The following is a 14,001-nucleotide window of genomic DNA, read 5'->3' as shown; positions in this document are numbered from 1 at the left end:
TGCCTTGGCCCCACGAAGTGCTGGGATTACAGGGATGGGCCACTGTGTCCAACCTGCCCCAACAGTTTTTATCTGCATTCCCTCTTTTCCGTGTTTTCTTTTTCTCCAAACCATTTATCAACCTGTAACATACTTAATATTTTACCTATTTAGTTTTATTTATTTTCTATCTCTCCCACTAGAATGGCAATTCCACAAACAGAGGTATGCTTATCTCTTTTGCTCAATGCTGTCTCTCCAGTGCCTGGAACAGTGCCTGGCACACAGTAGGTGCTTAACATACATTTTTAGTTGACTGAATGATGGAGGGGCACAGAAACAGGAAATTTGACCTTGTCCCGCCTACCCTGCCATGAGCTATGCTTCAATTGAGATGATTTGGTTTATTTATTTATTTATTTATTTTGTGGAGGGGAGGGTTTCACTATGTTGCCCAGGCTGGTCTTGAACTCTTCGATCTACTAGATCCAAAGGTAGAAAGTGCTAAATACCCTGAGAGTGAGACTAGAGAAGGCTCTCCGGGAAGAGGTAGTATCGCCTGATGCTGGTCCTGGAAGGTCTGATGGGAATGAGAGATCCTGGGATTCTGCGAGGCCCAGGAATGGAGGAAACAGCAGGCAGCAACTGGAGGAGTGAGGCGAGTTAGGAAAGGATGAAGATGATGGCGTCACTGACAAGGAGAAATCTGTCAGGAGCCTTGAATCCCAAGGGGATGATCCTAGATTCCGTGCTCAGAGGTGTCATACCCTGTTATAGGCCTCCGACCGAATAGCTCAGAGATCTCACACCTTACATAAACACCCATGCATGGTTCCAATACAATAATGAAGATCCCGTATTCGTAGAGAGGTTATGCATTTATTAGGCCAGCTTGGATGACATACAGACATGTAGGTTTGGTCCCAAACCTGTCTTGGGTCCCCCCTGAGCAGGATGTGTGAAGTGCTTAAGTCCTTAGTCCTCAGAGGTCTCTGGGCCTGGGTGGGGGTTTGCAGGAAGGAAAGGAGAGGGCGACATCGAGGGGGACAGAATGGAGGAGGAGGACAGAATGTGCCTCCATCACGAGGAGATGTAGTTTGACACCTCAATCAGATTTCTGTCGGGGTCTCGGAAGTAGATGGACATAATAGGCCCTTTTGCCCCTGTTCTGGGGACTGGCCCCTCCTCAATAGGGACATCACAAGCCTGAGGTGGGAAGAAAAGACAAAAGTCATTCATCAAAGTGTGTGAGACCAAAATTTAATTTTTTTTTTTTTTTTTTTTTTTTTTGAGACAGAGTCTCACTCTGTTGCCCAGGCTGGAGTGCAGTGGTGAGATCTCAGCTCACTGCAACCTCTGCTGCCTCCCGGGCTTAAGCAATTCTCCCACCTCAGCCTCCTGAGTAGCTGCGGTTACAGGCGCATGCCTCCATGCCCAGCTATTTTTCATAGAGATGAGGTCTTGCTATGCTGCCCAGGCTGGTCGCGAACTCCTGACCTCAAGTGATCTGCCCGCCTAAAGTGCTGGAATTACAGGCATGAGCCATTGCACCCAGTCTGTAAAATTCAATTCCTTATAGTGGCCCAGAAGACCTTAGAACACCACTGTATCTTTCTGACCTCATCTCCTATCATCCTCCCCCCATCACTCTGTTCCAGCCACTTATCAGCTAGATGGCCTTGGGCACAGTACCTAACTACCCTGTACCTTGGTCTCCTCATCTGTAAAATGGGAAGGATAATAGTGCCTAGTATTATCTAGTAAGTGGCAGAACCAGAATTCGAACCCAGGCAGTCTGGGTCAACGACCATACTCTGAACCCCTATGCTTCACCCATTTTCCTTCCAAACCAGTCTTTTTCACTGACACTTCCCAAAGAAGGCGTGTAGGTTATTTGCACAGAATATATATAAGACCTCAATCTGTGTTCTGCAAAAGGGAAACTAATATCCCTTTATTTATTGTAGAGGCGGGGCCTTGCTCTGTCACCCTGACTAGTATGCAGTGGTGCAATCACAGCTCACTACAGCCTCCACCCGGGCTCAAACAATCCTCCTACCTTTTAGCCACCCAAGTAGCTGAGACTATAGGCACACACTGCCACGTCCGGCTAATTTTTTTTGTATTTTATGTAGACACAGGGTCTTACCATGTTACCCAGGCTGGTCTCAAATTCCTGGGTTCAAGTGATCCTCCCTCCTTGGCCTCCTAAAGCACTGGGATTACAGGCACGAGCCACTGTGCTCCTGGCCTTATTTTAATTTTTTAGAGACAGGGTCTTGCTGTATCACCCAGGCTGGAGTGCAGTGGCGTGATCATAGCTCACTGCAGCCTCAACTTCCTGGGCTCAAGTGATCCTCCCACTTCACCCTCTTAAGTAGCTAGGATTACGGGCATGCATTACCACACCTGGCTAATTTTTTTATTTTTTGTGGAGATGGGATCTCACTATGTTGCCCAGGTTGGTCTGGAACTCCTGGCCCAAATGATCCTCCCACCTCAGCCTCCCAAAGTGCTGGGATTACAGGCGTGAGTGACCATGCCCAGCCAATGCCTCTTCTAGATGGCATCATTTTAAGTATTACAGAGACACTGGATTAAATAACAGCAAATCAGAAATTATTCCCTCTTCAATCTTCTTTCAGTCCTTCTTGTTATACAAAGAAGGTGGATGCTAACAAGTTCTTAGTATCTCTTTAACCACCTGCTATATCTCCCTTTGTAATGTCAGGGCCAGGGAGTACAGGGAATGGAAGTGGCTAGAATCTAATGACATTGTTATGCTTTTATAGCTGTTGGTTTTTACAGTTACTTTTCCTTTATGCCAAGACATAATGGGTTTTTGATGTACTTAGATGAACATTTTCTTTTTATATAAATGTATTTAGGGCTGGGCACGTGGCTGATGCCTGTAATGCCAGCACTTTGGGAGGCCAAGGTGGGTGGAGCACTTGAGGTCAGGAGTTTGAGACCATCCTGGCCAACATGGTGAAACCCCGTCTCTACTAAAACTACAAAAATTAGCCAGGTGTGGTGGCACGCGCCTGTAGTACCAGCGACTTGGGAGGCTAAGACAGGAGAATCACTTTGAACCTGGGAGGTACAGGTTGCAGTGACCCTGAGATCACGCCACTGCACTCCAGCCTGGGCGACAGAGCAAGACAATCTAAAAAAAAAAAAAAAAGGATTTAAGTGTATAAATGTAGGTTTTTTTGTTTCTTGGTGGTTTGTTTTACAATGGGGATGCTTAGTTTCCTTTTTAAATACATTTATTTACATGAAAAAATTATATCAGTCAAAATAGTGAGTACATAACTGTGTGCAGACATTATCTGGTTGTGGTAAAACTCGTTACCTCTCTGGGTCATGCTTCTGTTTTCACTGTGTTTGCAGCAGCTTTTGCAAAAAGAAGAGAAGTCCCACTCACCTTGAGGTGCTGGATCATTTCCTCCAAAGGCACCTCTGTTATCAGACATATGTCCAGGGAGCCAGGAACCGGGTGAGCGGCTTTGGGTTCAAATTCCTTTCCCACCTCGTGGAGGTTAAATTTCTGGTCTCCAAAACACAGTGCTTTCCGGTCTTCCTACTTGGCGGGGAAGGGCAGAGACAACAGCCTAGAATTAAACCTCCAAGGTGAGTGTGAGATGAAGCCTTTCCACCCATCCCAACAAGGTTTTAAAAAAATAAAAACTAGAATGGGGCTACTACACAACAACCTTTTGCCCCACCCAAGTCTCATTCCCTAGAGGCAAGTGTACGAGTTCATTTCTCCCTGAAATTATTTCCGTATCTCCAAATAGTGCTTATACCACCCAAGGCAGAGATAGCAATTTGCCTACCGAGTATACATTTCCCCTTTATTTCTTATAAACAACAGAAATTTCAGTGGGGTCAACTGTGTGCCCAACTTAAAAAACCTACATTTCCCAGCACGTCCGGAGGCCACGTTAGCTGGACTGGGTAATGAGATGCGGGCAGAGGTGTGGGTGGGGCTTCCGGGAACCTCCCTACCCCACTGTGCTGGCTCTTATTGCCCATTCACTTCCTCTTGCTTCCCAGCCACTGCCCATGACCTGACTACCTCTGGACTGATTGTTCAGTGAGAGGAAAAGAAAACTCTGTCTTGTTTAACCCACAGTTAGTTAGTTGAGTTTTCTCCTATGTGCCTCCAAAGTCCCTAACGGATGCACCACTGTTTATTTATTTATTTATTATTATTTTTTGAGACAGAGTCTTGTTCTGTTGCCCAGGCTGGAGTGCAGTGGCACAATTTTGGCTCACCGCAACCTCCACATTCCTGGTTCAGGTGATTCTTGTGCCTCAGCCTTCGGAGTAGTTGGGACTACAGACGCACGCCACCATGTCCAGCTAATTATTATATTTTTAGTAGAGATGGGGTTTTCTATGTTGGCCAGGCTGGTCTCGAACTCCTGACCTTAGGTGATCTGCCCACCTCGGCCTCCCAAAGTACTGAGATTACAGGCGTGAGCCACTGTGGCTGGTCTTTTTTTTTTTTTTGAGACAGGATCTTGCTCTGTTGCCCAGGCTTCAGGGCAGTGATCATGGCTCACTGCAGCCTCAACCTCCCAGGCTCAAGTAATCCTGCAGCCTCAGCCTCTGAGTAGCAGGGACCACAGGCACACCCCACCATGCCTGGCTAATTTTTTTATTTTTTGTAGAGACCGGGTCTCCCCATGTTGCCCAGGCTGGTCTCGAACTCCTGGCTCAAGTGATCCCCACCTCAACCTCCCAAAGTGCTGGCATTACAGGTGTGAGCCAGTGTGCCCAGCCGCATCACTATTTCTTGATTTAGCAACTTGAGATATTTCCTATCATCTCCCTGCTATGATAAATGAGAATTTAGCTCATTCACATTACTACCTCTTCCAACACAATTTGATTATCATTTTTAGTTTCTCTTTTAGCTCCTTTACAATCTTTAAACAACCCACTTGCATGTTTATTTTATTTATTTAATTTTTTTAAGAGACAGAGTCTCGTTCTGTCACCCAGGCTGGAATGCAATGGTGCAATCATGGCTCACTGCAGCCTTGACTTCCTGGCCTCAAGCAATCCTGCCTCAGCCTCCTGAGTAGCTGGGATTACAGGTGCGCACCACCATGCCTGGCTAATTATAAAACTTTTTTTTTTTTTTTTTTTTTTTTTGTGGAGACAATAGTCTCAGTATGTTGCCCAGGCTGGACTCCAACTCCTGAGCTCAAGCGATCCTCCTGCCTCATCCTCTCAAAGTGTTGGGATTGCAGGCATGAGCCACCACGCCTGGCTGCAAGTTTATTTTTGTAGATCAACTACAGACTAACTCACAGCCCTGCCATGTTCTTCATGGCTCCTCCCTCTCCTGGACCTCTCAACATGTGCCATTTTTTTTTCTTTTTCTATCTCTTTTATATCACTATGAATGATACCACATCCATTCAATCAGAAAATGACTTTATTTCACTTTTCTTTTTTTTTTTTTTTTTTGAGACAGAGTCTCGCTCTGTTACCCTGGCTGGAGTGCAATGGTGAGATCTTGGCTCACTGCAACCTCTGCCTCCTGAGTTCAAGCGATTCTCCTGCCTCAGCCTCCCGAGTAGCTGGGACTACAGGCGCAAGCCACCATGCTTGGGTAATTTTTGTAGTTTTAGTAGAGATAGGGTTTCAGCATGTTGTCCAGGCTGGTCTTGAACTCCTGACTTCAAGTGATCCACCCATCTCAGCCTCTCAAAGTGTTGGGATTACAGGTGTGAGCCACCACGTCTGGCCGATTTTATTTCACTTTTGGACTTGAAGATAGTTTGGCTCAGTGTACAATTGTAGGTTGCAGCTTATTTTCCCATAGCCTTTTAAATATGTTGCTTCATTGTCTTCCCCAAATATGGTGTTGCTGTTAAGAAGTCTGATGTTCATCTGCATTTTCTATTATTTGGTTGGTGATACATCCATCTTCCACTACTGCAGCTTTAGGATTTTTCTTAATCCTAATGTTCTGAAATTTCACTCCATTGTGTCCAAGTACAGAGGTTGAGGCATCATATACCTCATTGTCACCATTGGCCCACGCAAGGACTATGTCTTGTTTTATTTATCTTTTTCTCTTCATTCTCCATTCCCATCTCTACCTTAAGCAACCATTATAATGTGTTTGATGTGTATCCTTGGGTTTTCATAAATTGCTGTAAAAAGTGTGTTACTGTTTTATGTGTGTGTATTGTAAAGGGTAGCATGCTGTAGACCTGATTGTTTCTTCATTTTTCACTCAGCACGTTCTTTTCAAGACCCATTCATGTTGCTGTGTACACATCGAGTCTGATGTTGCATAATACTACATTTCTGCATAAGGTTCCATGTTAGATTTAACATTTTTACCCAAATAGAAAAAATTGGCCAGATGTGGTGGCACGTGCCTACAGTCTTAGCTACTCAGGAGGGTGAGGCAAGAGAAGCACCTGAGTCCAGGAGGTTCAGGCTGTGGTGAGCCATGATCGCAACACTGCAGTCCAGCCTGGGCAACAGAGCGAGACCATGTCTAAAAAAATTTTTCTTCTCCTGTTTGTGATTCCTCGAGCCCTTTCTATTTAAGTTATATGTGTGTGTGTGTCGGTGGGGGGAGGTGTTCATGTGTACTTAATTGTTTTAGAGCGGTTTTAGGTCCACAGCAAAAGTGAACAGAAGGTATAGGGATATATACACCTTGCCCCCACATATGCACAGCCTCCCCCACTTCTTTTACTTAGTAATAGGCGCTTAAGTTTCCTCCATGTCTTTTCATGGATTGATAGTCCATTTATTTTATTTAATTAATTTATCTATTTGAGACAGAGTTTTGCTCTGTCACCCAGGCTGGAGTGCAATGGCGCAATCTTGGCTCACTGCAACCTCCGCCTCCTGGGTTCAAGTGATTCTCCTGCCTCAGCCTCCTGAGTAGCTGGGATTACAGGCACCCGCCACCATGCCTGGCTAATTTTTGTATTTTTAGTGGAGATGGGGTTTCACCATGTTGGCCAGGCTGGTCTCAAACTCCTGACTCAGGTGGTCCACCCGCCTCAGCCTCCCAAAGTATTGGGATTACAGGCGTGAGCCACCGCACCTGGCAGATAATCCATTTATTTTTATCACTGAATAATATTTCATTGTCTGGATGTGCCACAGTTGATACAGCCATTCACTTACTGAAGCACATCTTAGGCATTTTTTGCTTTCTTTGCATTTGCCTTTTTTGAAGTTGTTCCAAATTCTCAAGGATAGTTCAATCTCTGGAAACCTCTTTTTTCCCTTGGATCTGTCTTTCCTGGGGTCTTTCTTACACCTGTACCAAACTGGACTGATTGTTCTCTAAGTGCCTTTCTGGGATCCTCCTCTTGGGATCTGTTGTGGCCTGACTTCCATATTCTGAGATTAGTCATCTTTTTTTTTTGAAATGGAGTCTTGCTTTGTCACCCAGGCTGGAGTGCAGTGGTGCAATCTCGGCTCACTGCAACCTCTGCCTCCCAGAATGCTGGGATTACAGGCGTGAGCCACCGTGCCCGACCAGTCCCCCATTTTGATATAGCATACCCTTAAGTAATTTTCAAAGCGAGTGGGAAATTTTCTAAGACTTCGCATGACTAAAAATGCTTTTATTCTACATTTACCTTTTTGTTTGTTTGTTTGTTTTTGATACAGTCTTGCTCTGTCACTCAGACTAGATAGTGCTGTGGTGCAATCTCGGCTCACTGCAACCTCTGCCTCCCAGGCTCAAGCAATTCTCATGCCTCAGCCTCCCAAGTAGCTGGGATTACAGGCGTGCACCAGCATGCATGGCAAATTTTTGTATTTTTAGTAGAGACGAGGTTTTGCTATGTTGGTCAGGCTGGTCTCAAACTCCTGACCTGAAGTGATCCACCCACCTCGGCCTCCCAATGTGCTGGGATTACTGGCCCCTACATTTACCTTTGGTTAATAGTTTGGTTGGACATAGAATTCTAGGTGGAAAATTTTCCCCTCAGAGTCTTGAAGGTGTCCTTTTATCTTTTGGTCTCTGGTCTCTTGGAAAATCTGATATTTGTTTGTTTTTTTTTTCCTTTGTAGATAATCTACTTTTTAATCTCTATGAAAGCTCTTAGCATCTACTTTTTCAGTTTGATGTTCTATAATTTCATAAGGATCCATTTAAGTGTCAACATGCTGGATACTTGGTTAACCTTTTTCATGTGGCGACTGCAGAGTTCTCTTGTATTGTTTCTATGATAATTTCCTCCTCTCCTTTTTCTCCATTGTCTCTCTGGAAGCCCATATATTCAATCTGGAATCTCCTCTATTGATCTCTTTGTATTTTCTCTCAGATTTCCCGTGGTTTTCCTTTTAGAGTTAAGTTATATGTTAAAGTGTTATCAACAAATTTTAGCCCACCTGAATTTTGGCATTTGGGAAAGTGGTTACCTTAAAAGTCACGACCTCCATGCCCAGGATCTTGGAATAAAACTTGGTGGTGTCTTTGATGCTCTTCACCGTCATCACGATGTGGTCAAGTCTACGGATAAGACATGGGGGAGGGGTCTGACTGCTGTCCCTCCACGACTAAAAAAAGAAAAAAAAGTCAGAGGAGACCACATTGCCACTTGTCATGCCCGTGTTTTCTTCTCCTTACCTCCCCCTACCTCCCCAATTACTCTGCTTCCTCCTCACCCTCTTTCAAGGGGAAAGGCCTGAGAGAATACTTATTGGTAGAGTCTTACTGCCCATGTGTGGATTCACGAGAGCCCACCTGTCTGCCATGACCACTCTCCACTGTTTTCTTGTTCCCTTTCTTTTCTTTTTTTCCTTTTTTTTTTTTTTTTTTTTGAGACAGAGTCTCACTCTGTTGCCCAGGCTGGAGTGCAGTGGCACAATCTCAGCTCACTGCAACCTCCGCCTCCTGGCTTCAAGCGATTCTCCTGCCTCAGCCTCCTGAGTAGCTGGGACTACAGGTGTGCGCCACCATGCCCAGCTAATTTTTGTATTTTTAGTAGAGACAGGGTTTCACCATTTTGATCAGGCTGGTCTCAAACTCCTGACCTGAAGTGATCTGCCTGCCTTGGCCTCCCAGAGTGCTGGGATTACAGGGGTGAGCCACTGCACCTGGCCTTCTTGTTCCCTTTCTCCTCTTCCAGAAGTGAAGATTAGTGGAGTGGAGACCAAGACAATGCCCTCCCTGTTTTCCCCTAAATAGAATTCATCTCTTTTCCAAGAAGTGACAAGACACAGAGGAGGCCCAGTTCTGTGAATTGGCCAATTTTACCCAGCCCCCTGCTTTCTCATTCTGCAGCTTCAGTCACAGAGAACAGGACAAGAAGGGGGCATCTCAGAAGAAATGAAGGTTTCTGGGCATGCGTGTTTACAGATCCACCTTGACACCCAGAGGGAGGACTACTACCACCCCTTCCACTTTCCCGCTGTCAGCACACTTCCCATCAGATCTTTCTCTTGACTTGAATTATTTAGTAATTTGTGTATTTACAGTATCTCTGCTACAGGATTATAAAGCACCTGTGGTCTGGCACTATAAGCAATGGAGTATAATGCTTAAAAGAATAGATTCTGGCGGTGGCGCCTGGAATCTCAGCACTTTGGGAGGCTGAGGCAGGCAGATCCCTAGAACCCAGGAGTTTGAGATCAGCCTGGGCAACACAGTGAGACCCTGTATCTACAAAAAAATACAAAAATTAGCTAGGTTGGGGGACGCTCACGTGTAGTTCCGGTTACTTGGGGGCCTGAGGTGGGAGAATCACTTGAGCCTGGGACCAGAGATTGCAATGATCTATGATCACGCAACCAGACTCCTGGGTGACAGAGCAAGACCATGTCTCAAAAAATAAATAAATAAATAAATAAAAATAAAAGATTCTGGAGCCAGACTGACATTTAAATAATTTCTCTAATTTCTCTGTGCCTTGGTTTCCCCTTCTATAAAATGAGCATGATTTTATACATATAGGAGTATTGTGAGAGTTTTTAAAAAGTACTGTTTTTAAGGGCATAGAATAATGCCCGATACATATCAAGTGCTATAAAAGGATTGATGATGATGATGTGTAGTTATCTTCTTAAAATCTAGACTCAGTTACAATGACCCCCTATCTCTACAGTCTCATCCATTGCTCTTGAACTCCAATCTACACTGTCCTTTTTCCTGTTCCTCATAAGGACCACCCTTGTACCTTTCATTTCAGGGCCTTTGCAGATGGTAATGCCTGTCTCCCTGACTAGAATGTAAGCTTCATAAGAGCAGGGGCTTCTGTTTGTTTTGTTCCCCACTCTTTCCCAAACAACTGGTTCAATCATATTTGTTCAATAAATAAATATCTACTGGAACAACTAGGGACAGTGCTTGGCACAAAGTCTGACTAATTTCTATTCTGTTCTATTCGATTCAATTGGATTCCATTCTACCCTTTGCTATTTTATTATTTTCTATTCCACTGCGTTTAGTTCCATTGAAACCAGCCCATTTTAAACAATTGATTTCACTGAGCTCCAGCTAAAAAAAAATCCTGTACCATTCTATTTTCCTGAGCGGAGGAGGCATTAGCGAAGTTGCTGAGTTCTGCTCTCCCAGTGGATACAAAAGATCCACATGGACATAGGAACTGTAGAAAGAGAAAATGACCAACATTTTGGCTCCATTGAAAATAAAGTCATATGTTGAAAAAAATTTTATTAACTTTCTTTTTTAATTCCCTTTTTGAGACAGGGTCTTGCTTTGTTGCCCAGCCTGGAGTACAGTGGCATGATCACAGCTCACTGCAGCCTCAACCTCCTGGACTCAAGCAATCCTCCTACTTCAGCCTCCCTAGTAGCTGGGATTACAGGTGTGGGCCACCATGCCCAACTATTTTTTGTTTTCTTTTTTCATTTTTTTGTAGAGGTGAGGGCTCACTGTGTTTCTGAGGCTGGTCTTGAACTCTTGGGCTCAAGCGATCCTCCCTCCTCAGCCTCCCAGAGTGTTGGGATTACAGGCATGAGCCACTGCACCCAGCCCTTATTAACCTTCTAACATCTATAGAATCTGTCACAATACCCTATTTACTTTCCTGATAATTGGCAATCTATATATTTTCTCTTAATTTCTCAAGATAAAATAGACATTGCTAATATTTTATTATTCTGTTCAAAGAATCAACTTTTGACATTGTTGGCTTTATTGTATGTTTGTTTTCTATTTCACCAGTTTCTGCTGTTATAATTTCTTTCCTTCTACTGTCTTAGGTTCCATTTGCCATTCTTTTCCCAGTTTCTTGATAGGGAAGCTCAGGTCATTGATTTTCAACTTTTCTACTTTTCTGATCTATGCATTTAGAACTATAGATTTTCCCTAAGCACTGCTTTGGCCACATCCGTATCATTTTGATAGTCTATTGGAAATAAACTCCACCTATTCCTCCCATTATTCAGTTCCCTGCCAGCTCAGATTCACTCCCCAGATCCTGCTTTGTGGACTCGGAGCTCCATCCTTGCAAATTCAAGGATGAGCAGGGATGGCTCTCTTCAAGAACAGGAAGGCCAGCGTGGCTCAGAACCCAAGAGTGAGTAAGAGATGAGTGGGAGGACAAGGCAGGGTCTGGATCCTGCGGGGTCTTGGAGGTGAAGTTACAAAGCCTGCTTTATAAAATGATGATCAAGACATAGTCATCACAGAAAGGACTGAGTGCAGTGGCTCACACCTGTAATCCTAGCACTTTGGGAGGCTGAGGTGGGTGGATTACATGAGGTCAGGAGTTTGAGCCTGGCCTACATGGTGAAATCCTGTCTCTCTTAAAAATACAAAAATTAGGTGGGCATGGTGGTGTGCGCCTGTAATCCCCTATTAGGGAGGCTGAGGCAGAAGAATCGCTCGAACCTGGGAGGCAGAGGTTGCAGTGACCTGAGATCACACTGCTGCACTCCACCCTGGGCAGCAAGAGCAAACCTCGGTCTCAAAAAAAAAAAAAAAAAAAAAAAAAAAAAGCATAGTAATCACACAAGGCTTACTGTGTGCCAAGCCCTGTTTTACACACTCTACAAAAATGTAATCCATTTCATTTCTCACCACAACCTATAAAATCCCTATAGTCAGAGTACCCGGAACACCATGTCCTTCCTCCTTTGGCCTCCTCCACAGGGAATGGTTCTGTCTTCCTACAGGGTCCTCTTCAAGCCCTGTTTTACACACTCTACAAAAATGTAATCCATTTCATTTCTCACCACAACCTATAAAATCCCTATAGTCAGAGTACCCGGAACACCATGTCCTTCCTCCTTTGGCCTCCTCCACAGGGAATGGTTCTGTCTTCCTACAGGGTCCTCTTCAAGGTCCCCTTCAGGTTGCCAGGGGCCTCTGAATTCCTCTCCTAAAGCTCAAGGTCAGCGCTGTGTTTCTTAGCCTCTCTCCACATAGCCTTAATCATGACAGCTTCAGGGACACCCTGCGTGAGTCACCTTTGTATCTCTCCACCTGTCCCTGGTAAACTGGGGGAGGAGCCAGCCCTCAGCCCTGGCCCAGCCCTGCACACCTGAGCACAGGGCCCTCCGTGGCTTAGAGCCGGGCCTTTCCATGGGCCTCTGCTGCCCTCTGCTTGTCTCTGAAAGAGAAAGGGAGAGAGGAGGACAGGAAATGGAAGCCGGCAGAGAAGGGAAACAGGTTACTAGACTAGCTTCAGTGTCAACACCCTTGCCCCAGAACCCCAGCGGCCACTTTGTTCACCTGTTTCTCCAAAATCCTGCCCCACATCTTGACTGGCAGCCTGGAGGGCAGATGGCGCAGCATGGCAGGGTAGGTGTCTTTGTCCGGGGGCCTCCCGACAACCCTCTGGCTCAGCACCTGGAGATCAAGGGGCAGGAATGGGAGGGCACAGGCTGAGGACTGTGGGAGGTGACACAGGTAGGTGGTGCAAATGGAAGGACTTTGACATTAAACTCAGGGCCTCGAAATTAAAAGCTTAAAGTGGATGTGTAAGGGATTACTTCTTGTTAACATTGAAGGCTGGGTGCAGTGGCTCACACCTGTAATCCCAGCACTTTGGGAGGCCAAAGCAGGTGGATCACCTGAGGTCAGGAGTTCAAGACCAGCCTGGACAACATGGTGAAACCCTATCTTTACTAAAAATACAAAACATTAGCCAGGCGTGGTGGCGGGCGCCTGTAATCCCAGCTACTTGGGAGGCTGAGGCAGGAGAATCGCTTGAATCCGGGAGGCGGAGGTTTAAGTGAGCCGAGATGGCACCATTGCACTCCAGCCTGGGCAACAGAGCGAGACTCCATCTCAATAATAATAATAATACTGAAAAACCACCAAGTATTAAGGGGATCTTTATTCTAGGGTGTGATGCCTCTGTTCTACTTAGGGGTATGTCTCCAAAGTGTGAGATCTGTGAGCTGTTTGAGAGTGTGTGTCAGGGGTGTGAAGTTGTGAGCTATCTGAGTTAGAGTATGACTGCTCTGACCTATTATGTGTCTGTTTCCAAGCCAAGATCCCTAAACTCTTAAGAGTTCTGAGCCCCTTAGCCAAGCACGGTGTCTGACGCCTGTAATCCCAGCACTTTGGGAGGCCAAGGTGGATGGATCACTTGAGGCCAGGAGTTTGAGACCAGCCTGGCCAACATGGTAAAGCTCCATCTCTACTAAAAATACAAAAATTAGCCGGGCATGATGGTGTGCACCTGTAGTCCCAGCTATTCAGGAGCCTGAGGCAGGAGAATAGTTTGAACCCGGGAGGCGGAGGTTGCAGTGAGCTGAGATTGTGCCCTTGCACTCCAGCCTGAGCGACAGAGTGAGACTCTGTTTAAAAAAGAAAAAAAAGTTCTGAGCCCCAGGGTGTGATGTTCCTGAATTATTTTGGGGGATGAGTTTTGGGTGATGAGATTTGCAGTCTTCCTCCTCCTCCCCACTCACCCTCACTTTCCACTGCTGAGAGTCAGAGAACATTCATCAGCCCGGTTGTTGTTCACTTTACCCTGAGCTGAGCTGCTGAGCTCCCCCATCTGTCTTACAAGTTACCTGTCTGGCCCCTGGAGCATGTGAGTTTGA

General features: G+C 45.4%; 1 protein-coding gene across 2 annotated transcripts; it reads right to left on the bottom strand.

The window, feature by feature from the left end:
• Positions 1-844: 844 nt before the first annotated feature.
• Positions 845-12,826, bottom strand: GLOD5 (glyoxalase domain containing 5). Of its 2 annotated transcripts, XM_050775738.1 has the most exons (5): positions 12,680-12,826; positions 12,489-12,557; positions 8,401-8,538; positions 3,407-3,562; positions 845-1,185 (listed from the first exon to the last, which is right to left on the bottom strand). In XM_050775738.1, the coding sequence occupies exons 1-5, from the start codon at positions 12,740-12,742 to the stop codon at positions 1,060-1,062; spliced, it is 552 nt and encodes a 183-aa protein (XP_050631695.1). In that variant the 5' UTR covers positions 12,743-12,826; the 3' UTR covers positions 845-1,059. The 2 variants fall into 2 exon arrangements, with proteins under 2 accessions (XP_050631695.1, XP_050631696.1); XM_050775739.1 differs by lacking the exon at positions 12,489-12,557.
• Between the last annotated feature and the right edge of the window lie 1,175 nt (positions 12,827-14,001).

The sequence above is a fragment of the Macaca thibetana genome, chromosome X, assembly GCF_024542745.1.
Source record: "Macaca thibetana thibetana isolate TM-01 chromosome X, ASM2454274v1, whole genome shotgun sequence".
NCBI lineage: Eukaryota > Metazoa > Chordata > Mammalia > Primates > Cercopithecidae > Macaca > Macaca thibetana.
The sequence above is the reverse complement of the archived record's forward strand: the minus strand, read 5'-3'. Positions and strand labels throughout refer to the sequence as shown.

What these genes read in the sequence shown, in the direction of transcription:
- GLOD5 (XM_050775738.1), bottom strand. Translation starts at nt 12,742, where the DNA reads ATGCTGCGCCATCTGCCCTCCAGGCTGCCAGTCAAGATGTGGGGCAGG. An exon ending in GCAGGATTTTGGAGAAACAG is followed by an intron (nt 12,558 to 12,679) that starts GTGAACAAAGTG and finishes TTTCTCTTTCAG; the next exon opens with AGACAAGCAGAGGGCAGCAG. An exon ending in TGGAGGTCGTGACTTTTAAG is followed by an intron (nt 3,563 to 8,400) that starts GTAACCACTTTC and finishes CCCGCCAAGTAG; the next exon opens with GAAGACCGGAAAGCACTGTG.